The sequence below is a fragment of the Cyprinodon tularosa genome, unplaced genomic scaffold (genome assembly GCF_016077235.1).
Source record: "Cyprinodon tularosa strain WSP-4 unplaced genomic scaffold, ASM1607723v1 ctg621, whole genome shotgun sequence".
In the NCBI taxonomy this organism is placed as follows: domain Eukaryota; kingdom Metazoa; phylum Chordata; class Actinopteri; order Cyprinodontiformes; family Cyprinodontidae; genus Cyprinodon; species Cyprinodon tularosa.
In genome coordinates this window covers 178,737-204,191 of record NW_024039365.1, presented here as the reverse complement: position 1 = coordinate 204,191, position 25,455 = coordinate 178,737, and the positions used below count along the sequence as shown (strand labels likewise).

Here is a 25,455-nt window from a genome sequence, read left to right as displayed (position 1 = left end):
GAGACATGAGGGAAAGGACCACAGGCAAGATTCAAACCCAGGTACCCTGTGTTGAGGAATAAGGCAATCACACCTGACTTTTGACTGTACTTTTAAACAAAATCCCAATAATAGCTTAAAACGTCATGTTAAAGTTTAGTTTAGACTTTATAGTGTGTGTGTTTTACTAAAATTAAAAGCTAATCCACAAAATCCCAGTATTCAGCTATTAATACTGCACTAATTTAGATCATATGTAGTGTAACACTATCACAAGCCATTTTTGTGCAAGCTTCTTACTCTCAAAGAGCGGATTTAAAGCGTTATTTAATTATTTTTTAAATTGTTTTTATTTTTTCTATACCTTGAATTACCTGCACTGAACCACTGCAACTTTGCACTGAACCACTGCAACTTGCACACTGTCTCTTATCCTCTGCACTGTTCACACTTTGACCACTGCTGCACTTTTTGTATTTTTCTATAACTTGTGCCATTTGAAATATCAATGCAACATTCATAAGCTGTATGTAACGCAATTTCGTTCTGTATGCACCCTGTGCATACAAAATGACAAATAAAGAAGTCTAAGTCTAAGTCTAAGTCTAAGTCTAAGCCTTAAGTATATGGACTTCTTATATTTAGTGTGATACATAGAAAACCTTATTGCCTTTTCCAATATTAATTATTGTGGGAATATCAAAACTGAGCAACACTATGGTCATTTCAAGTATTTATTTATTTTTTAATAAAATATTACTGACTTCTTAACCAAGCAGCTTTTTGTAAAATGTTTTTATAAATTAAGCTACCTTTTTGTATGTCTTGGATTCAAGTAATTAACCTAAGAATAAACTGTTTCACCATGTAATTGGATAAGATAAATAAGTCCTACACATCATTTTTTTTTTTTTTTTTTGCATGAGTTTGTCATTTTAGGAGATAAATTCCGCTTCTTGCAGGCAGGTGGCAGCAACTTTAATTGAGATCATGCGGTAAATATAAACTATTAAAATAACATGAAGAGAAACAACAAAAATGATTAATATACAGTTTAATTTTACGTAAAAATATATATAAATAAAACGCGGTTATTTTATTTTTATTTTATTTCATTTTTATATTTTTGATCAGGCGCCACATTGCCACCTTCGTCCGACAGAAACATTTGGGGTCCTTCTGCTTCACGTGTTCTGCTCTCCTGCCACCATGCCGAAGTCAAAAAGGGATAAGAAAAGTAAGTATTAATCATAAATAGCCTTCAACATCAGGCTTTAAGAATATGTACAGGCGCTTTTAGAACTTCTTCAACAGCAGCATTACAGGTTGAAATGGGAGAAATGCCACTTAAAATTAGAAGAGATCAATTATCTTTAAACTACTGGTCAAATTTACAGGGACAAAGGAAGGATCATCCAACATTAGAGGTGCTTAAACCTGGATGGGAAAAGGAAAAGAAACAATTAAAGAGCTTTGGATGGGTAATAAACACTAAAGTTAATGAAATTAATTTAAATCAGTTAGCTATATGTCAGACAGTTCCAATAACAGCAATTCCACCTTGGATACTTCCTGATGCTAAAGTTGATCTCTCATTATTAGAAAAGAAGGAAAAAGATAAATATCATATTATGAATAAATTTATAGTACAAGAACACTTAAATAACTATTATAATTATATACAAATATATACAGATGCATCAAAAAATACAGCTAATAGGGTAGGGATAGCATTCATTATACCACAGTTTCATATTAATGTTGGAAAAAGGATTAGTGATGGAGTTTCAGTATATACCGGTGAAATGCTAGCTTTGCTTTTAGCAGTTCAATGGGTGGAAGAGGTAAGACCATTAAAATCTATAATTTGCTCAGATTCCAGTTCGTCATTAATCAGTTTGCAAAATAATCAGTCAGTCAGTAGACCAGATATATTACTTGAAATACAACAAACACTTTACAGAATAAATATGATGGGGCTAGTGGTACATTTTGTGTGGGTTCCGGCACATAACGAGATAAAAGGAAATGAAAGGGCAGACAGGATGGCTAAGGAGAGTACCAATAAGTTAAGGGTAGACATTAATGTTAGTTTTTGGTATAACAGAAATAAAGGGTATAATTAAACAAAAAGCAAAAGAGAGGTGGCAAAAGTTATGGAATGAAGAAAAGAAAGGAAGGTGGCTTTATAAAATACAAAAGAGAATTGGACCAATGAGGACGATCAGAAAGGAACAGGAGAGAAGAGATTATTATTTCTCGACTTAGAATAGGACACACTGGATTGAACAGATCGTTATTTTTGATAGGGAAACATCAGACAGGGAAATGTGACTGTGGGGAAGATGAGACTGTGGAACATGTCATTTTAAATTGTAGTAAATATTCGATACAGAGAAACAGGTTAATAAGGAAACTTAGTGACATGAAAATGAAACTTGACATTGTAGATTTATTGCAGAAAGAAGAAGAAGTATTAATCATTTTATATGAAAGTGTTTTTCAACAAGTCAGGTCAGTTTTAGTTCTTATCAGATTATTGATATGTGAAATTAGTCCCTAATCAAATTAAGCCTCCTGAAGCAAGATAAGCTAGGTTCTTTTTGACTTCGCTCTTCTGCTCCTGCTTAATACGTGTTTTAAACTTACCTGTTTTCCTTATTTATCTCCAGTTTCTTTGACAAAAACTGCAAAGAAAGGCCTAGAATCCAAACAGAAGTTAATCGAGGAGGTGAGAATGTTTCATACCCCTAGAGGGTTTTTTGTAGGTATTAGCTTCTACTATGTGTTAAAAATATCTGTCTTTTTCTTTAGCTCCGGAAATGTGTGGACACCTATAGAAATCTGTTCATCTTCTCTGTAGAAAATATGAGAAACAACAAATTGAAAGATATCAGGACAGCATGGAAGCACAGCAGGTAATTACACGGGTTTATTCTGTCTTTCAGGGACGAGAAATATGCATATTATACTTTGTTTACCCTTTTGCTTAAAACCATTCACTGGAATATTTTGTTTTATATTTTTTAACACATAAGCACACTTTTTGTGGGAATTTTGGCCCCTTAGAATCTATAACATTGTTCAAAGATTTTAAAATACTAGATTTCCTTTAAATAAAATTTTTAAATTAGTAATTTGCTTAAAAGTGGGAAAGATAGAAATGAATACAATTCTAACAATCATTCAAAATATACCTATTATTATTATCTCTATGTAAGTTCTAATCTCACACATCTAAATCGTTTCACTCAATTTACTTTCTCAGGAAATTTATTATTGTACCATTTATTCAGTGAAACTATTGACAAAATGCATTATATTTGTCAATTTAAAATGGTTAAGTTTCACTAATTTATCCTACTTTAAGAACCTTGTTTAAACGATTCAGGCCATAAAAGATTTACCGATCTAGCTGATACCAACGTCCTCAAAAGCGCCTAGAATTAGGCCTTAACCACTTCACCAAAAATCAAAATTGTGATTTACTTATTTTTTTCCCAACTGATGTTGTTTACTTTTTATTTTTATTCTCTTTGCTCTTACCACAAGCATTTAGATGTGTCACTACAGGGTTTAATTGTTTTACGACCTTGAAAGCTTGCTTGTCTAGGTTTATTTTCTCGGGATTCTACTGTTCCCATTGTGAGGAAAAGTCATTACCTGCATACATGGATCTGCAGTAGGGTGAAAACGGTTAATTGGATTAATCATGATTAATAAATTCTTGAAATAATCTCCTTGATTAGCATAAAGATTGTTAGTTGCAGCCCTAATCTTTGGTCTAGCTTCCACTCTCTCTTCCCGTCTGTGTGGCCACATACAGCCACCTGGAGGGTTAGGGTGAAAACTTAGTTACTCTTTTTAAGCATAACAAGGCAAATAAATGAGTGCCTCTGTGATTTGAAAATAGTAATTTGTTAAACAGCATTTTTTTTTTTTTTTTTTGAATCGCAAATGTAAACCCAGCAAAAAATGACTTAGTTTTGTTTCACTTGTTGCTGCCAGCACCTCGTTATTTGTTGAATCAATTAACAATAAAGGAGATAAGCTTTTTAAATAGAAAAAATCTTGATACTTTTTTTCTTTTTTACCTTGTGGATTTATTGTGTTTCTGTGAGATATTTGGAGATTACATTCTAAACCAAAACACAGATTCAATTACTGGCAGGACCCCTGGGCTCGTATTGGACTAACAGGTTTTTGCTTTTAATAGATTAGTAGAATCCTTAAGTTATTTCTAAAATGTTCATGCAGACATCTGTTGTGGTGGGTTTGCTATAACTGTGACTGTGCTCATGAGCCTGGTAATACTAGAAGCATGTGTTGGAGGTTAGAAGAGGTTATTGGGACAGACTTGTATAGATTAGAGGACTGGAACCATCTTAGTCTGCTGATGTATTGAAACCAATAAGATTCAACATACATCTTTAAAGGTACAATCAGGGTAGTTGGTAAAGTTCATGTAGGATAAGATATGTATTCTAATAAATAATGATAAAGTTGAGATTTATACCCAAATTTTTCTCTGCATTTAATATTTCTTCTTTTTTTTCTTTTTGAAGAAAAGGATCATATTTTGTGTTTTACTATTAATTATGTATGACTGAAATGTTTGATATATGCATCGTTCACCATTTGCATGACTTGCAAATTATTGGTATGGCCACAGACCTCTTAGTTTCTAAAAATCCAACCTGACAATGTAATTACTTTAAAATTAAAATGTCTTCTTTTTGGGCCACAGATTCTTCTTTGGCAAAAATAAAGTGATGATTGTTGCTTTGGGAAAAGGACAAACGGATGAATACAAAGATAATTTGCACAAGGTAAGACTGATTTTAAAACTCATCATAAATGGAGCATTAATTTCTTTTCTATGCAAAGTATCAAACGTTTTGTGATCTCTATACTCAGGTCTGCAAGTATTTGCGAGGAGAGGTGGGAGTGCTTTTCACAAATAAAACAAAGGATGAAGTACAAGAGTAAGTATGGGTCTGTTGAAGTTTTCATTGTTTTAGTTCCTCTATAACGGCTGCTTCTCAAGATGGATGCATGTTGGGCTTCACTTGCAGATATTTTAACCATTTCAAAGAGATGGACTATGCTCGCGCAGGCAACCAAGCACAGATGGATGTGACCCTGGAAGAAGGTCCTCTTGAACAGTTTCCCCACTCAATGGAGCCTCAGCTGAGGCAGCTGGGACTTCCCACAGCCCTGAAGAAAGGTGACAATTTAATTATGCTCTAAATGTGGTTAGTCAACTATATTCCCACAAGTTAATCTGCCCTTACTTACACATGAACTCAAATCATATTATCTATCCATAAATTTCATCCTTAGCAGTTCTTGGAAGGCTGTCCTCAAAGTATAAAGGGCTGGTTATACTCCTGCAGCAGTGTGTCGCAGTGAGCTTGACACAGACATTTTTGATTTATGCTCAGTATTAAAGCGTCGTCTCAGCTATACGCTGTGGGTCTAGATACGGCCGAGGCGATGAGGAAGTGGGGACGAGTTTAGTCCGACAACAGAGGGACACGAGGGCGAAAAAGAGATCCAGGTGGAAAAAGGGTCCCAGCGTTCTTGCGCACCTCAATCTTCAAGCTGGTTCAACTTCACGAGTTGTTTTCTGCAATTTCGGTCATAAAACAAAACAGGCCGGCCTCCTGTCTGCGGCCAGTTACATTTTGGGAGAGGTGCAGCAGAGTGTCTGCAGAAGGGTCGGGGACGCATTTTTGTTCACTGCGACACCTACGCAGACTAGCTGGTTTCAAAATATAAATCAGCCTTAAAGGGATAGTTCGGTATTTTTGACATGAATCTGTATGGCATCCCCATCACCAGTGTCATGCAATCACACTGACTTACCCCTGGCAGCGTCCTGTGAGCAGAGTTCTCGTCCAGTTTTGGTCAAGCCGAAAGTAGTCCGGCAGGTTTGCTAGACCCAGCGAAATAAAACGTTTCTCTTCCCAAAACATTATGTGTTCAAAAGAGTGATATTTTTGCATCCCAAAAACGTTGTAGTGGATAGCTGGTAGCTAGGCGGAGGGAGACATGCATCTGGCTGTTGTTGAGCTCGCTGTCTGAATGACGGCGCGCACTGATACGAACAGAGAGAAAATAGGACCAAGTGATAACGACGTGTGACTTTTTACACTACAACGTTTTTGGGATGCAAAAATATCCCTCTTTTGAACACATAATGTTTTGGGAAGAGAAACGTTTTATTTCGCTGGGTCTAGCAAACCTGCCGGACTACTTTCGGCTTGACCAAAACTGGACGAGAACTCTGCTCACAGGATGCTGCCAGGGGTAAGTCAGTGTGATTGCATGACACTGGTGATGGGGATGCCATACAGATTCATGTCAAAAATACCGAACTATCCCTTTAAGTGTGTGTTTATGGCCGTTTTGACCATTCTTGTTAGAGCTAGTTTGTGAAGCTTAAATTCATTCACACTAAACTCTCTCATGGAAGGTTTGGAACTTGTATTATCCAAAAAAAATCTTGGTTTTCTGATATATTCATTGCAACTGAGGGGACAATCTCAGCTGTTGTTGATGAAGCCTCTTTTCCATGGAAACCCAATCTTTGCAGCTTCATATGAACTGATCTGAAGGCCTCATTAAGTTAAGAGGTCTGTAGCAATTTCACTGTAGAAAGTTGTCGACCCTTTGCTCACTATATGGGTTGAAATCAGTCCAATATCAAAAGCTTCTGTTTAGTTTACCTATTGGTTATGAACAGGTGGGTTGGTGGTTGCCATGACTATTGCAGTTGATTACTTTTCTTTGTGAGTTATATACTTTAAAGCCTACCCTAACCTTCCACATCACAAAATCAGTAATTAAAATATGCATAAATCCTGCTGATATGTTAATACTTGGCATCTTAAATGAAACTGTTGTTTCAGGGCATCCCTCAATGCCACTGACATTTGACTGTAGGATATTTAGGAGTGAGGAAACAACTGGGCCTTTTGCACAGGTGGCCTCCTATCACAGCACCACAGATTTGAGATTTTATCCACCTCTGACCATAGAAGGGATTGGAAAAGCTGATTTAACTAAAATTAACCAAAGTTAAAATGTTCAATTCAAAAGTTTTTCAGTTTATTTTTATTTTAATGCTTTAAGATCTTTTCAGTGCATTCCAATAACGAAATAGGTGGCACATTTGATTTGGTCTGTTATTGTGCTTAATAATAACCATTCCCCATCCACAGTGCATTCTTTTTGTCTAACATTTTAATGTAAAATAGTCAGTCTAATCTTTATTTATTTTTCCCCTACAGGTGTGGTGACTCTACTCAAAGCCTATGACGTTTGTAAAGAAGGGGACATTTTGACTCCTGAACAGGCTCGGCTTCTGGTGAGGCTTTAAACTCTTCAGGTAAAAGCTAATGCTGTCTGATGCTTTTCCACAAGCTCATCCTGGCCCATCTTTTGTTCACAGAAACTTTTTGCTATCGAGATGGCAGAATTCAAAGTGCAGATTAAGTGTATGTGGAACTCTGAAACAGGCGAGTTTGAGAGAATGGCCACGGAGGAAGAGCCTGGGGAGGATGAAGAGGAGGATGACGATGATGCAGAATAAAACTTCTGCAAAGGCAGCCAACTTCAGTCACTAGATGGACTTTAATTTGGAAATGTAATACCTTTTTATATATATATAAAATACTTGGGAAAACAAACTTGATCTGAAGTTATTGTTTTGACAGATGAGATTTTGTATAATAGTGTTTACTGAACAAGTCAGTTTGTGAAAGTTGAAGAGTTTCTCTGAAATAAATCACTGTTATAAATGTAATTACCATTTATTAAAAACCATACAATGAGGATTTAAACTTTTATTGAAAATAATTAAATTCCATTTACATTTCTACAATTTTTCACAACAGATTTAAAGGTGATTATTATGGAGAAACAAAAATGAACTTGTGATTATTTTTAGTTTATTAGAAAAGAATTTGAGAATGGCCTCTATCAGTTCTTAGTTAAGCATTTTGGTGCGAGTCTTCATCTGAAGTAGTTTGGACATTCGTGGGCAACGAGATCCCAGGCCTCCTTGAAGGCATCAACCACTCTCTGATCCAGAGGACCTTCCTCTGCTGCAGCCAGATTCTGCTGAAGCTGCTCCATGTTTGACATTCCGATGAGGACTCCATCACCAAGGTTACCCTGGAAACGATATTTAAAAAGAGAGAGATCAGTCAGTGCAGTTTGTGTTTGCAAAAAAGACTGCATATGCACCCATGAACACAGTTGAAAATTTAAATGGGAATCTATGTGACTATCATCATAGGGTCGAAATGTTTGTCAGGTTTGCACTTTAGAGTCCTCAGTTAAACTTTAAGACATTTAAATACAAAATAAATAAAAAAACATATTACTATGCCTGCATGGCTGTAAGTCCTGGCTGAGGTCAAACCCCTAAATGTAAAAATGAATGAATACAGCTAATTAAAGCATTTTTTAATGGAACTATTAAAAAAAAAAACTAAACACTAGTAGTTGCAAGCAGGTATAAGGTGATCAGCTCTTCACCCGTCTAACAGCAGATGGCAGCACCACAACAGTTTTAACTGCGGCGAAGAAGAACTGTCAGAAGTAATGGAACAAACCAGTAAATAAATTCCTATTTTAAGTTGCATGGTATCGGATCGGCGCCAGGACTCAGATCAGTTAAAATCTTAAGATATTCACTTCCTTTGACGAGTTTTTGAAGTAATTTAGAACATACCTGTTAAACAACCAGCTTCAGAGATAAAGTAATAATCACTTGTGAATGTGTTTTCAGTAATTTATCAATTAAAACGAGCTATAGTTGCCTGTTAAAATGATCCCCTCATTAGAACTGGTTATTATACTGTTGTGTTTATCTTTCTTATTGGAGAATAACCAGGACAAATGTAAATGCAGCTGGTATCTAAATATAACGGGTAGATACCTTCAGCTGGGAGTGGTGGTACATCCATCGCATAGCAGCAGAAGTCAGGGTGGGTTTCTCTGAGCCATAAGCCGTCTCTAAGGCTTTCAGAACCAGATCTATTGCCTGAAAATGACTCTGCTTCCAATATCTAAAACAGAAAAGGCCAACTTTCATTGGTACACCATGTGAAGGTAACATACAATTAAAATGCAGCAACAGAAGATGAGATGCTGGTCTTTTACCGGTCTCTGTAAGCTGCAGCCCAGTTGTTACCAAAGAAACGCCCAGCCGGCTGGGAGCTGTCTTTGTCCTCATAGTGGTATTTCCCTGTCAGGAGGCCACCTGGAATCAAATCATCAGGTATTTAAGACAAAGATAATGGAATGAGTCATACAAAAAAACATTGAGAGTGGCATGAATACATTGTGCAATACATCTGAGATCAATATTGATTTAAAAATAACTATCCTCAGAGCTACACTGAGAAAAAACATTGGCAGATTTTATATTTCTTCTAGAAACAAATCAGCAGTTAAATAATGGTCTATTAAATCATACTCAAAGTTCATAGACTTTGCTTTTACAGTTTTGCATTAAATAATTCTAGGAAATTAATTAATTTCAGAAATGCCTTTACTGTCGCACAGTAGAAATTTAGGTGTGACAGCGGCAAAGAACAAAACAAAAACAGAAGATCAAGAACAAGGTCAAATTTAAACTTAGCTGTACAGTTAAAATAAATAAAAAACTGAATATTGTCCAGTTATTAATAACCCTAACAACATAAATAAGAACATTTAGAAAAGAGAAGAACAGCCAATTGAAAGAAGGATTTAAAAGCCTGCAGGTGAAAACTAAATTTTGTGTTCAGACTGCTTACATTTATCTATAAATGTCTATTAAATCAAACAGTCTCTCTTCTAATAGGACATTGCACCTCAGGTGTTTGTCCCGTTTCTTTCACCATTTGGTGGTTTTGGTTTCTGATAGAGCCCGCGGATAAATGTAATCTTGTTCAAAAATGCAAAGAGCATTTAAGTATTACTAAGAGATAACATGTTCTATTTCTTTAAACAAAATAAGTGATGTACATAAAAGATCACAAACTGAGCTTAAAATACGTTTAGAGCAGGCTAAATCAGTCTAGATAAAGAGAAAGGAAATATTCTTAGAGTTGATCATAGTCCAGATCTCACACTTTTATGCAATTTTAGATTTTCTTATATTCAAAATGTTGACATATTAAAATAAATATAAAAGTAAAACTAAAAATCTGTCTGAAAAAAAAAATCATATTTAATACAGAAAAGTTGTTGGGTTCTTTGAACATGAAGAAAATATGTCTTAAAGGTCTGGTGGAGGATGTTCTGTTTTTGGGTGGATCATCAAAATAAGTGGTCCTCCTAATTGTCAGTCCTGGTAATATCTTAACATAAGGCTCAACCCCATTTTCACTTACCGGTGGTGAGTCTGTCATAGAGGGAAAATTGCAAATCTTCTTTTGGAAAGTAAGCTTGTATGAGCAACTTTTAAACAGAGCGTGCACCAAGAGAAATGTTCTCCTGCATGCTCTTGCACGCGTTTAATAGACGTTCGCTCTCGGGAGCGGTTACAGGGTTGTTCATGTACATTTTTTATTAAAAGTGAAGAGGGTCAGTCTTTTCAAAAATTTGCGAAAATCCTCCACTATACCTTTAACATTATTCAGCTAACAAGTATAAAACACAATGCTAGCGGTAACCCAGCCAAGCAGTCATTAATCATAGAGGGAAGTACCTGCTAGAGGATTGTAAGCATAAAACTTCATTCCATAATATCTGAGGCATGGAAGCAGCTCGGTCTCCACCTGTCTTGTTGTAGCGTTGTACATTCCCTGGGAGAAGTTTTCAAAATTTGAATCAATAGCCAAATAATAAACAGGTCAAATACAAAACTGGGAAACATTTAAGCCTTTTATTTGGGAAGTAGCCCTTTTAAAAGATAAAAATTTATAAAAAAAAAAAAAATGTGTTGATGTTTTCATTCCTGGACTTTAATTTCTTCTACCATCCTGCAAATTTAACAAAAATGATGTATTTGTGATTTAGAAACATCCGTAGAAATATCATAGACAAATCTTCCCTTACCAATAAATGTCTTAGCTACCTTCTCAGAACCCACTTGATTAGGAAAATAACGACTTTGATTCTTCCTCCTAATCATAAACAGATAAATTAAAAAAACATTTATTAATTAGTCAACTATTACCTGATAAACAGTGGGAACGACCCAGTTATTATGTCTGCAGATGCAAACAATTTCAGCAACTTCCCACGACGCGTAGTTTGACAGTCCTAGCTCTTTGAATTTACCCTGCAGATGATAATTTTACTTAAGATTATATTTTTAAACCTTCTCTAAGAAACAAACAATTGAACACTATTTATTCTGTGCATCATTTTCAACTGTTTGTTTCCAAGTCGGCTCACCTCTTTGTGGAGCTCATTGCAAGCCCTCAGAGTGTCCTGGATGGGGTTTTGATGATCAGGAGCATGAAGGTAAAAAAGGTCCACACAGTCAGTCCTCAGCCTCTGCAGGGAGCTTTCAAGTTGCGAGCGAACGCTCTCTGGCTTCAGTGTTTTCCCATCCCAGGGGTTTGCCTTGGTTGCTATGCTTACTGTGGTGAAATAAAACAATTAACAGTCAGAAATATTTTATTTAATCACCTGAACCCACCGTTAACAAGCTGTGATGATTAACAAAAACAAGTAAAGTAGTTAGAAAACCCAAAAAGAAGAACACATGAAAAATATAACTGAAAGGTCAAAAAAGTTAAAAAAAAATTAGTTCTTCAAAGTTACTCTCTAATTAAATCTGAAACAAAAAACTGCATCAAATTCATGAGCATTCATTATAAGACATGCTCAGAGGAAGTTTTCGTAACAGTCTAAATAACAGAAAATAATAATGTACAAGAGGAGACAAGCCTTTCCAACCCCTTATGGTTATTAGGGCTGAAACAATTAATTGGGTTAATCGTGTTTTATAGATTGACAGTGCAACCCACTTAGAGCAGTCTTTAAATCAAAATTGTAAAAAAAAAAAATTATATATATATATATATATATATATATATATATATATATATATATATATATATATATATATATATATATATATATATATATTAGGGATGGAACGGTTTATGAAAACCGTCCGAACCGTTCAGTTCGACTGTCTCGGTTCGGTTTGCATGTGTTGCGTTCGGTTCATGCGCTGCTCCATTTTCTCATAGGCGAAGCGTTTACACTCCAGAGCAGAAGGTGGCGGTACTGCGACCAAAGCCATCCACCAGTAGTAAACAAGAAGAAGAAGAAGCGAAGCAGCCGGGTGTAGCAGAAAAAAATCAGTTGTTGTGGAGAATTGTGTGGGTATGGTGAGTACTTTTTATTGTCGGGAGAGTACAAATTTCATTGCATTTGCCCGCCGGGCAAGTGCAGTGATCGCAAAAAAATTATTTATCACTCAAAATTACTTTAAAATCACTGACATTAGCTGAAAACGACTCAGCGGGCGCCATTTTTGTTGTTTTGTACACATTCTCACGTGATTTGAAAACGCCGCGAGATTTTCAGCCAGATGGCGTGATTTTTGTCAACCTAGCGGTAATTTTGATGTAGTTACCAAAACGACCAACAAGCTAGAAAGCGCTATCATATGGCAGTCTTCTGTACAGTGGTCATACATTAAAAAATGTTCATTAATTTTTTTCTCTCAGACATTGGAGAGGTGCATTTAAATGTTATAGAGCTAAACATGTTAAATTGGTGACCCGTTATGTTATTATTATTGTCTTGTTGCTGCATTTATTTTGTCAGGGAAAACTAATCCTGAGTCAGTTAAAAGTCAGGGAATTCTGAAATTATGTAAGACTGTGGAAACCCTGTATAAAATAACTGTATAATGATTCTCTAGAAAAGTCACATTATATTAATAGTATTATCTTGTATGAACATACTGTGACTAAAATAAGTTATTTATTTGTGACATTGACTTCTATCTTGTGATTTATCTTAAGCTTTTAACCTGTCAAGTTTCTTTTTTTAGATTTTTAACATTACAATTTGTATTTTTCCAAGCACACAACAGTTTAAAGCAAAGTTTAGTTTGAAAAGAATGTGCAGGAAGGATTGAAAGGCATGTTAACATGGTAATGTAGGCTTGAGTTCATGCATATACACACCAGGAACCTGTAAAATTTAAAAATATTGAATTACAAAAAACGTTTAAAAAGCAAACATGTTTCATTGATATATATACAAAAATGAATATTAGGAACTATATTTATCAAACATTATACTGGGCAAGTAAAAATTGTTTCTGGGCAAATGAAATGAGAAAGTCACTTGCCCAAAGGGCAAGTGGTAAAAATCCTTAACCTAAACCCCTGACAGGAGTTGGAAGACGCGCCAGCAGGACTTTATAGGTCTGCTGTATGGGACCACTTTGCATTTAGAGTGACCTACGATGACGGCGGAAAGAAAGTTGTGGATAAAAGTGCAACAGTGTGTAAGCATTGTGCAACACATTTTTTTAATGCAAACAGCAACATGACCAACATGTCATGCTAACCCCGAAATCCCACATACTCCATCAGCGCACTGCTCCGCTCCACCCCGCTGCGCTCCACCCCGCTGCGCTCCAGACCACCTGCACAAAGCATAGCATACAGCCTCCACTGTGGCTCCCGTCCACTTTAGTGAATTTTAATGCCAATTAAGGCCTTAATTTAAAAAATAATAATTTGATGACTTTTAATGAGCCGCAGAAACCCTGTATATATGGCAGGGGTGGCCACGGGGTGGACAATGATTGGCTAAGGCCCTGGCCCCCCATCTAGCTCTGCCCCTGTTAGTTTGCGTTGATTTATTTACCAAATACAGAAATAAAATGGCTAGAGAGGGCTTTTGATAAAAATGGTAGGTTACTGCCACCCTGTGGTCATAGACAAAACTACAACATTTTCTTCAAGAGTTTTTTTTTTCTGCTGTTTTCTGTTTGCAAATAAGTGTCTGGAAATGCAGCCTGTTGTTTTCTTTCGACCGATTTTTCTTTCTTTTTTTTTGTTAAATTCAGCATAAACAATCTAGTTGTGTGACTTTAAAAACTCAGCTTGCATTGGTGTGATAAATGCCTACAGTCTACCTGTTTTAGGAAGGTTCATGTCCCCTATGATGGCCTCCGACTTCCCATCCACATACATGAAGGCTGTGTCCAGGTGGCCGTGCCCCCTGTCCAGGAAAGCCTTCACCATCCCTCTGCTCTGCTCGGCGTCGGCTCGTCCCCCGAACGCCATGGTTCCCAGCAGGGTGACAGGCCGTTTAACTGGGGATGAAGACATGTTTCTGAGAGGAACGAGGATATTTCTTATGTTGTTGGCTCGCCTGACAGTGCAGAGTGCGCCTGTTATTGCCCACAGCATGCTACAGTACCGCAGCTAGCCTATGACGAAGGGCAAAGGTTGGATAATAAGGGAGCGTCGTAAAATTACCCTGTCGGTGAAGAAACGCAAATAATTCCGTGTAAATTTTACCACCTGCTTGTTCAGCGGCTCTGTGCTTTCAAGGTTACTCATAAAAAAAAGGACCAAGGTTCGCTTTATGACCACTTCCTGTAGTTTCAGACTCATGTAAATATTTGTTCAGCTCTTTTAGCTTTTTCTCCCTTTTATCTGCTTGCATCGTATAGTTGTAGTACATATTTCGGAACACAAGGTGGCGGCAAATCTTTGTTTTAGACACGCCACACAAACAGTCTCTGATGGACAGCCCAGTTTAATCCAATTTAATCTGTTGACGGTATTTTTCAAGTAAACAATAAATAGTTGGAATGGAAACATGCTTAGTAGTAAGCTTTACACAGAATATAAACTAACTGAAGCTAAAATTGCACCACTAAAGTAGTTGCAGATAGAAAACAATTACAGACAAACCCATACTCCAATTAATGGAGTAAATTTCTAATTTAGTAAACCATTATTATAATGATTAATTTATCATTTTTGCTTTGATGCGTTGATTAATATTTCTAATGGCTTTCCAGCTAATTTCTAAGTTAGATTATTATCGTTACACACAATGAAAACCCAAAAAAATTAGTTTCTCAAAAATTCTGAATGTTACTGAATTGGAAAAAGCCTATGGACCTGTATCAATTTAGCTTACTCCATCTGTGCAGTTGGTTCCATATGAGATTTTGGTCATGGAGTTTGATGGCCAATCAATCACAGTGACACCATAAAATGTATTGGAGATATTTGTGTAAGGTGGCTGCAGTCCATTCCTTGCAAAACAACCCTAAACTCTTTTAAGACATAAGCACTAATTATACATTATATATGTCATTAAATACAATATAAGCTTTTTTTCCCCCACTGGTTTGTCTGACCTAAAGTCATTAATTCATCCATTGGTGTTGCTATTATTTCATCAAAGCTGCGGTTATCCATGATTCCTCCAATTGTCTCCACAGTTGTGTAGGTCATGATTTCCTTTTGCCAAAGCTTATAGTTATCCTGAGCTATATCTATAGTTATGCTGCTATAGGCTTAGACTGCTGGGGGACATAGGGACCCCTTTTTCATCATTCTGCTTCATTCTATCTTTATTCTCCCAATCTCAATCTTTTATGTTATGCTCTCTCTCCTTTTTCTCATAGTAGCTTCATCTGGTCTGCTCCTGTTTGACTGTGACACCATCCTGGAGAAATATCAGCTGTGCTGCTGCCATCAACACCTCTGTTTATAGAGGTTCGAGATCAGTCTGTGTTTTAGAGTAGTCCTGTTTCTCTGACTGTGACTGGGTGGATGTGCTCTCTTCATCCTCTGACATGGGAGCTGGCTTGGAGCTCGTCTGCCTGGCTGTGTGTTTCCTGGACAGGGTTGCCTGTGGACCTGGTTTACAGTTGCCTTTTGTATCTCTGCTTCTTACTGTGTGTCTGCTTCTGTCTCTCTAAAACCCCAGTCGACCTCAGCAGATGGCCCCTCACACGAGTCTGGTTCTGCTGGAGATTTCTTCCGGTTAAAGGGAGTTTTTCCTCTCCACTGTCGCTGCAAGCATGCTAGGTGTGAGGAATTGCCTTCGAGTCAAAGAATCGATACAATCAACTGGTTTTCCTTAGATAGAAAACTTCGAATCAATTTGACTGTATGATCTGGTTGAACTGTAAAGTGCCTTGAGATGACATGTGTTATGAATTGGCACTATATAAATAAACTGAATTGAATTAAATTATATGGCTTAAACATTTCTGTCTTAAAAAAAATTATTGGTCTCATCATCTAATACACTTGAAGTTAAAATTTTAGCATTAATGGAAATACAAATGTAAAAAAAATCAGACTCGATGTCTGTCTGATCAGCTCATTACACCTATTTAATCTTTTATCTTTACAATTAACTTAATAAATTATGTAGAAATTCAGAAATTTTACTTTAGGCTTCAGTCATATTAAGATAGGACCACAGCTTTCATGTTATATCATGGGTCTGCACCCTTCCCTTAGCAAAAAGTAGTATACTCGAAGTATGTTATATTAAGAATACTTAAGTATAAGTTTAGAAACATTTTAAGTTTACTAAAGTATACTTTAAGTATACTTTAGTAAACAATAAAGTAAACAATAGTATAGTCAAGTACACTTGACTATACTATTGTTAAGTATATGAAATATAGTTTAGAATAAGTAAACTCTAAGTGCACTGCCTGATTTTAAGTATGAAATTAGTGCACTTTTAGTATACTTGAATAAACTACTTTTTGCTAAGGGTTGGCTTCCTGGCTCACCTAATATACTAAGTGATATAATTCCCCCTTTGTGTGTGTGTGTGTTAATCTTTTGTTATGTGCCCCAATGAAAGAAGAAAAAACCTTAGACCCCCTGGTAAATATGGTCTAGAAGCTCAGCTTGAAATGAATATAGGAGTTTTACTATTTTAAAAAAATTATAGAACTTTCTGTTTATTTCTTATTGATTTACAGGTATCTTAATCATTGTTCTTCAATATACAATCCTTATCCTCATTTAGCTTTTGTGCATATATTAAATTCACATATATATATATATATATATATATATATATATATATATATATATATATATATATATATATATATATATATATATATATATATATATATATATATATATATATATATATATATATATATATATATATATATATATATATAAATAAAACAAGACCTCAGAACACTGCTGGCAGAAAGCTGGTAAAGCTGTTCTGACCCGGGAATCTTCTGGGTCATGAACACATATGATGGCAATGCAGACTTTGTTTGTGGAGCAGCAGTGACCAGATAAGATTCTTGACCCTTTCTCTGCTCCATCAGCTGTTTTACGCTGCAGACGTCCCTCTGCTGCAGCCGCAAATATCCCCCAAACTTTAAGCTTGATAGAGACACCGTTTCACCATACCTTTTTTCTAAATCGAACCAGTACGCGCAAAGTCTTGGATACGCGCACGATCCACGACCATATAGAGCTTCTGAGGCGAGGGGGATTGTTTTTCCGGAGGAAAGAAACAATGCATTTGTGTAAATGATTCCCAAAACTGACTGTAAAAGTTTTTATGTCACTTCTACTGGGATCTCTGATCTGATCCCCACTTGTGCGCACATCTCCTGTGACTTTCCCAGAATGCAAGGTTTGGATAGAACGCGACCCTCTCCAAACAGCCCAGTGAGAGGAACGTGCAGAGCCATCCTGTGGGAGGTTTTATCCCTCATTTCAGCAGCTGCAGACACGAGTTATAGGTGAGCTGCAAAGTTTCCCTTCAGTGCCAAACACCAGCTGTGAGCAGAAGAAGGGACGCTGGGATGGTTTGCCGATTTCCTGCGTGGACCAACTTTTACGCTGTTTGGAACTTTCTTTAGGTGGAGGATTTGGATTTTTATGTTCTGGTGGTGACTAATTAGTTAAACTGAAGTATGCTCCTAAATGAACTTTGAGAACAAAAATTGACTGAGAAAACGTCCTGGAAGAGGAAATGGATATCTTTTTATTTTCTTTTTATTTAGTATTTATTAAAGAAGCTTATTTATTCGGCTACACAACTGCCAGCAATCTCCAACCCCATATGTAAGTAAATACTGATTTTATCCACATCACAGTTTTACCTTTATTAACCTGTAGCATAATAACTGATTCTTAACAGTTTCTTCAAGTTTAAAAGGCTCACCTTTTACTGCTGCTTAAAAAAAGGTTTAGTGTTTTGTTTCCAAATAGTTTCTTTAGATTTCTTTTTGTAAAATAACTAAAGAAATAAAATTCTACTTTGTTTGAAAAAAATCCCAAATCCTTCATTGACGTTTTGATTTGATCATAAATTACTTTATTTCTATATTAAAAATAATTTCAAACATAAAAACTATGACTAAATAGTAAACAACCCAGCTTGTTCACTAAATTATGTTACTGTCAGTGAAGTTATTTCCATATATGATTGAGAATCTGAATATTGAGAAAAGAAATTGAAAACAATATGCAGATAGAGAACAGCGCCTCCTATAGTCGTATTATAAGAGAGCTGCAGAATTAGAAGCCATTAAGCCTATCTGCTAAGGCTGCTCTGTCTTAAAAGTTTATTATTGCTAAAAATAGGAATCCTGGAACAGCAAACAGTTAACTAACCTTTAACTGAAACATTTTCATTAAATTCCGACATTTATTTATCATGCCAATTGACAACAAATGTTTCAAGGCGCTGAAAAATGTAAATTCAATCAAATTACAGACAGGTTCCAAGGCAAAAATACAATATAGATTCAAAGTTTATCCTAATTATCAAACAAGGCCGTCAAATTCAGGTTATCATTGAAAATCGTTATAACATTCTCATAATAAGTTCTGCAGATTGAACCGAGTCACTGACTGGAACAGCATTCAATCCTGGATAAGCATGTTGTAATGCTGAACTCTGGTTTGCACTGAGTTGTTAACTTTGTAGAAATCCCTCATACTGAACATGCATGTATTCTTAAACTGGAAGATACCTCCCTCCATACCTGGCATGGTGTGAACAGCCACCATATCTACTATGATCTAATGGAGCATAAACACAAGTATGAATACCAAAGGAGTACTCTGTGAGAAAAGTTACCGGTAATATGGCAGTATAGCTCATTAGTTATTACTTAGCATCCCCACCCCTCTTTAATGATGATACATTCAAATTATGAATGTATCGTGCAGATAATTGTTCTTGTATGCATTTGTCCTTTGATATTAGTTATTCACTTCACACTCTTTATGCATCTCAAACTCTTAGAAGTGGGTTTGGCCACTCAAATAAAGAGACAGTGTGCTGTAACAGGTAGTTTCAACCTCACAACAATAAACAAGTGCTTCATTTATGTGAGAACATTAAGTTCTTTCATGACACTATGCCATCATATGTAGTTACAGCTGGAGGAGTCAGTGGTTTCTATTGTGTATGAGATGAACAGCTGGATGTTATCACTGCTGATCTTCACACATACCAATATTACCTGCTTCTTAGAAGGTTTATTTACAAAAGAAATTGTTTTAAAGATTGTGTTGCACTTTTTGTGATTAGACTTCCCAAATAGGTGACCTGTACAGACTTTTTGCTGCAAGAAGTTAATATCAGATTAGAACACAGTTTCACCTGAAGGAGGAAAAAGTTGCCTTATTTCTTTGTCTGATTGCACCTGGCCTAAAACTTTTGAGAAAAAATACATGGGCTCTAAAACTAAATAATTAATGTGATAGGCCAACACTACATCTCTGTTAGCTTCGCAGATTTAGCAACTTAAACGTTTGCAAATTATTATTGCTTTGGATAGATTTGGACAGGTTAAATCAAATTTCAAGTTTAGCTACAACTCTATGGAGGTCTGGGCTTTGACTAGACCATTATAACACAACTATCTATATTGATCTAATATTTTCTCTGTTGCTCTAGCTTTAGGTATGGGATATTTCCCTGGTTAAAACATTAGCACCTGCCCTAGTTAAAGGTAATCAAATGTTTCCCTTCATATTTGAATGGTTTTAGCTGAGAAGAAAAAATAGCAGTGCAGCTGTCCTCTCTGGTGCTAAAATGTCCTGGAGCAGCAAATGCATCACCTTCAAAGGTGGAAAGGTGAGAGCTGCCTTGATTAGGCTGACAAGCTTCTTCTGTGTTTTATGTACACAAACCTGGAAAGACCTGGAGAGAAGACACAATGATTTAGTTGAATTTGAAAAAGACCTAAACTGACAACCTCTGAGTGTTTTCCTCTGCCCATTGTGGCACTAATTTCTGGGGCAACCACATGGGAAACTGACTTTCTGGAGGGCTAAGTCAGTAGCAATAGCCCTATCTTTGTTTTCTGTTGTTTGTGAAAACAAGTTTCACTTGATTTATCTTCTCTCCAGCAATATATTATGATATCTAAGTAGATATATTGTTTAATCTACCACATTTGCCCTGTATTAAGCTCCACTAATATACCCATCAACTTTAAGCAGCTTTTTCAGCTTTCCCAACTCATTGCAGCATGATGCTGCCACTACCATGTTCCCCTTGGGGATGTTGCGTTCAGGCTAATATGTGTAACAATAGTTTTTAACCAGGCATAGGGTTTTGCATTAAAAGCTTCAGTTTCAGTACCTTGGTTTGCATGCTGGCTTTGCCTCTAATGACTTGTGTCAAACTCCATACAAGTTTTTCTTCTTTCTATTTGTCTGATAAAGACCAGATTTGTGGAGTACAGAACTAATAGCTGCCCCGTCAATAGATTCATCCAAAAGAGATGCAGCTCCTCCAGACTTAACAGAGGCATGACTGGTTGTTTTATAAAACTAAAGCTTTAAGTCATGATGATATTTCTGTTTTCAGGTCTACGAAAAGTTCAGGGCTCAGAGTGTTAATTATTACCTGATCAGCTTTGTTTTAAAACTCTTTACTTGATCTTCATTAAAAAACATTAAAAAAATATATAAATCTTTCTTCCATTTCCAATGATGTACTGCTTATCTCGGTCTGTTACATAATTTCTTATTCAGATTGTAAGGAAAGTCTTTGGGCTTTACCATTCTGAAACATGAGTAAGGAATTTTCCTTAAGTCTTTAAGATGTCTCACAGAATCAGGTAATTACTTTCCAGGCATCACTCTATCAACAACTGAACTAAATGTCTGACATGAGCTTTGCCCATCTATCTTTTCTTACAACTCTCCCGGAAGCCTTCATAAATTTCCTCCTTCTGCCGTCCATACATCTGTAGAAACACAGTACAACATCTTGACGTTAAGTATTTTCCCTGCTGTTTTTCATTCCAGGCCCAATGTGTGCACAGAGAGGGAGGTGACTCTGGTTGCCCAGAGGCAGCCGTGTGTGCAGGCCTTCACACGCATGGTTAAAGTGTGGAAGCAAGGCTGTGCAGGGCAACTGTGGTGCATGGGATACGAAAGGAGGTGAGTATCACAGTTCATTTGCAGTGTGTCTGCTCTTCCCTTTCATCACTCTAAGGCTGTGAGTCTACTCTTAAACAAGCAAATCCAACATCTCCTGAAGGGGATGCCGTTAGTATCCTGCTGACTCCTGGCAGGAGGAAAACATTCATTCATGGACTATGCATGGTCACATGTTTAAGCCTACTTTGATATTTTATCCAGGACGTCTTAATTTTTAATCCAAGACAGGATGAGATGCAGCTTTCTGTTTTCTGGCTTCCTCTTTAGAGCTGCTCTAGAGTTAAATGCAAGGTAAATGCTACCTCTTCAGAGGCTTTACCTGTTATTTAACTCTCCTCTTTGCTGCTGACATTTCTTTAAGTGGAAGCATTTCCTTCTGAGGTTTAGGCGAGTTCACCTGATCCATCACTCTGAATTATTTACCACGTCCACAAAGTCAAAAGTACCTTTGATGGCACCAAAAGCAGCAATTATGTGCCGTAAACTAAATGTATAATGTGAGTCGAGCAATGAGAGGGTCGCTAAACTACAGCCTCCACCCAGCACGGCCTTAGCATTACAAGCCTGGGAAAGGTTTAGTCCACAAATCTACCTTAGAAACCCAATTCTCTGACCATTAGGAGCAAGGGGGATCATGATTGAAATTAAATGCTTCAATAGTTAAGTAAATGTATTTCATTTCAGTTCCACAGCTTTGTCAGCAGTGGAAAATATTGACCACATTTTTTGTTAGTGTATACTACCTTTTTAACAGCATTATAGGTATTAACATCCTAACACAGGTCATTAATATTTCAAGTTATTCCAAGGCATAAATAAAACATAAAAAATGAATTCCTGAATTTAAGTTTTGTGTTTCAAAAATGAAGTATTTGACAGTCTTACATAAATATACTTAGTGAAAGAAGAGACTCCCAGCTTAGACAAAATAAAGACATGTCTTGCATCCCTAGGTGTTATTTTAGTCTTTTCTTCCACACAAAGGCTCATTAAATCTTGAAGGTTCTTGCCACTTTTCGGGTCTCCAGTTATTTTTTTAGATTTTACTGTGAATTCTAGTTTTGATTGATGCAACACTTACTTATTTTTCTTTTGCTAAGATAAGATAAATCCTTCTTGTACAAACATAATATAATGTCATACTCAGAGCAAAAGGACTGTTTTCAAAGCAGGGAGACAGTTAGGTTTCACAAAATGTTTATTTAAGACGGAACTGTAAAGAACAGTGTCAGTGTCTAAGGCAGGAAGCTCTGCAGGAGGAAAATACAGGTTAGTGCCCATGTCTGTCTGGCTCAGGATGATTGTGAACATGTGAGTCACTAACCTGGTCTTATCGTTCAGTCCGAGCCCGAAGGATGAGGCAGGAACCACCCAGAGAGTCCCTGGCGCCGAAGTCCTGGAGGTCGGAGGACAGCTAGGAGATCAGAACTAGGCAGATGAGGAAAGGCAGGATAATCCAGAGGGCAATGCGAAAGTCGGTGTTGAGGACGTGCTCAGAATTCAAAACCAGGAGATCAGAGGACAGGTCAGGCAAACAGATCAGAATGGGGCTGGCAGGCAGGCTCAGAGGTCCAGAGGCGGAACGGGCCAGGATCAGGCAATCAGTAACACTTAGGTATGCTAGAGAAACTTTCACCAAAGGCTTGGATAATCTGGCACGGATGACTGGTTCAAGGCTGGTTAAATAGAGGCTGAAGCAGGTTAACGGTAATAAGAACGGTAATAAGAACTGGGCGGAGCTAGTCAGGTGAATTAAATGAGTAATCAGGCCAGTCATCACTGCGAAGATCATGACATAAAGTAGCCTTGATTAAAAGATCTGGATTTCTAAATTATGTATAGAATAGAATAAATGGTGCATTAATTTAACCTCGGAACATGGATATCAAAGTGACATTTTCTCTGAACTGCTTTCCAGTTTCTTTACAGATAACAACAAATGTAAAAAAAGAAAAATCTCTGACAGCTGCTAGTTGTTGAAATTTTAAAGATATATCCAGCTCAACGGGGATGTGATACAAAACATTCTTAAAATATTTGTCCACTGTGGCTGCAATATTGATTGCTATGCTTACAGAAAGAAGCTGTTGCATTGATGGTAATTTTAGTGTAATTGTAAAATCCCACCCCCATGCTATGATTTGTCACATCAGCTTTAGAACAGAGTCTAAGAACTTACCAGACAATTTTTTTATTGTGATTAATCAAAAAGTAAATAATTCAGTTTTTCTGTTGCTTAAAAAACCTAGTTTTTTTTATTTTTTACTTCAGATGGTTATCAATGAAATACTGTTATATTTCTCCATCTATCGTCCGTTTTATAAGATGGTCTACCAGTGCAATGTGAAGGAAAAATAACCATATTTCATTAACGTCCCCCGGTAAACTTCACTATGATAAAGGTTTACATGCTCTCAGTATTTCTTTGGCTGTTCTTAAAAAGGCTCCTTTAAATTGGATTCATCAGCTTTTTCTCCAGAAGTGGAGCCTTGAACACCAATTGTGTCTAGTGGTGAGGCTTATCCAGTTGAGTGCAATATTTATTGTTTTCATGTCAAAATCATAGCTGATAATTACCGGCATTTATAAACTCTGTGTGAGTGGTCCTTGGGACAACTCGTGTTATTTTAACTTTTTTGCCTGAACTTATTTATGGTAAATTAGTTAGGAATAAACCAGCTGATATAATTTCTAACAACGGCTGATTAAAGCTAGTTTCTTGATTTTTTTATTTTTTATTTCCTGTTATTTCATTAAAAAGATTAACTTAATTATGTAATTTTATTAAATCTTTTTTTTTTTTCTGTAGAACTGAATTACTTTGTTGTTTCAACAAAAAAAAAATATTTACTGAGAACCAATTTATATATTTAGTCCTTATATTTCTCCATATATATTGTTTCCATTCCTTTTAAAGTTCTTAACTGAATATTTCTCATGTTTACAGGACAGCATATTACACAGCATACAGACAGGTTTACAAACAGGATTTTCACACTGTACACAAGTGTTGCCCTGGATGGTCTCAGCTCAATGGAGAGGCAGGTTGTCTCTATCGTAAGTATCTGTGTATACATTTTCTATCCTCCAATGTTAAATTATTTGATTTCTTTGAATTTTTAAAGTACATCTTTGAGGGAATTAATAATTTATTATTGATAATAGAGGCGCTTGGGAAAAGAAAAAGTCTACAAATATCTAAAATCCCCAAGAGTGCCCATCCAGACAGCAGAGCAGATGTAAACAGTTTGTGCCACGGCCTGTTTGAGATGTTGCAGCCCTGCAACTAGTTTCACATCTGATTGTTGACAATTGTTCATATATTGGATAACCCTTCTTTGGTCTAATTTGCTTTTTATAAAAAAAAACCTCCTGTTTTTGATGATTGAAAAACTAGATTTAGAAGTATGTGGTGTAGTACTTCTGTATTTATGTATTCTGTATTCAAGATGGTTAAATGTCTGCCTGTTCTAAAACACCCCATAACTGGTTTAGGGTTAAAAGAAAAAAAAAAGTTGTTAAAGGAATCATGCTGCTGATTTTTGTGATAATTCAAGCATTTTTTGCATTGCCTCATATTGCACTAATGCTGATTAATGTGCACTGTTTCTAATTAAACAAATCATTAGAGAAAATGATTTATATGATAAGAAATAAATTGAATGATTCTTGTTTTACTAAAAGTGTATTCAGTTCATATTAAAATATAAACTTTTCCCTCCAGAGATCTTGGTCCATTTCAATTAGTTTTATTGTCGTAATGAATGCATTCATAAAATCTGCTTCAGGCGGATGTTTGAACTCATAAAACTAATGAAATTAGAAAGATGAATATTACACATAGAGAACAGGAATGATATGTATTATGGAAGGAACAACTTGTTTCTATACTCTTTTTGTGTACATACTTACACACCTGGGAAAGGATTTTTTTAGACTTTTCTAGACCCTGTATATGAACCCTGATTGCAGCTCTGGGAATTATTTCTGTTGAACAAACTTCTTCCTAGCAGCCTGTTTCCTTAAGTACTAGCTTAGCTCTACACTGCTGAAACATAGAAGGCTC

At 36.2% G+C, this 25,455-nt stretch overlaps 3 protein-coding genes across 7 annotated transcripts in view; 2 read left to right on the top strand and 1 right to left on the bottom strand.

Annotated features, from left to right (window-relative positions):
- The first annotated feature begins 1,113 nt into the window (after nt 1-1,113).
- Nucleotides 1,114-12,033, top strand: mrto4 (MRT4 homolog, ribosome maturation factor). Of its 2 annotated transcripts, XR_005282712.1 has the most exons (9): nt 1,114-1,216; nt 2,652-2,710; nt 2,794-2,897; nt 4,727-4,808; nt 4,897-4,964; nt 5,055-5,206; nt 7,275-7,351; nt 7,436-7,643; nt 11,998-12,033. XR_005282712.1 is itself a non-coding variant. In XM_038307835.1 (8 exons), exons 1-8 carry the CDS (start codon nt 1,189-1,191, stop codon nt 7,574-7,576), a joined length of 711 nt encoding a protein of 236 aa, XP_038163763.1. In that variant the 5' UTR covers nt 1,114-1,188; the 3' UTR covers nt 7,577-7,823. The 2 variants fall into 2 exon arrangements, 1 of the variants encoding a protein (XP_038163763.1); XM_038307835.1 differs by lacking the exon at nt 11,998-12,033 and having other exon boundaries at nt 7,436-7,823.
- akr7a3 (aldo-keto reductase family 7, member A3 (aflatoxin aldehyde reductase)) lies at nt 7,815-14,539 on the bottom strand. Its single transcript, XM_038307834.1, has 7 exons — nt 14,096-14,539; nt 11,380-11,567; nt 11,159-11,263; nt 10,688-10,784; nt 9,154-9,253; nt 8,930-9,059; nt 7,815-8,160 (listed from the first exon to the last, which is right to left on the bottom strand). The coding sequence occupies exons 1-7, from the start codon at nt 14,370-14,372 to the stop codon at nt 7,999-8,001; spliced, it is 1,059 nt and encodes a 352-aa protein (XP_038163762.1). The 5' UTR covers nt 14,373-14,539; the 3' UTR covers nt 7,815-7,998.
- Nucleotides 14,540-17,466: 2,927 nt separating this feature from the next.
- The window catches only part of megf6b (multiple EGF-like-domains 6b), a 94,208-nt gene continuing 86,219 nt past the window's right edge, over nt 17,467-25,455 (top strand). Inside the window, exons 1-3 of one of the 4 annotated variants that reach the window (XM_038307843.1) lie at nt 17,467-18,047; nt 21,255-21,389; nt 24,337-24,446. In XM_038307843.1, coding sequence (XP_038163771.1) covers nt 17,956-18,047; nt 21,255-21,389; nt 24,337-24,446 — 337 coding nt within the window. In that variant the 5' untranslated portion in view covers nt 17,467-17,955. The remainder of the gene's footprint in view (nt 18,048-21,254; nt 21,390-24,336; nt 24,447-25,455) is intronic. The other 3 variants (XM_038307844.1, XM_038307845.1, XM_038307846.1) reach the window with 3 other exon arrangements.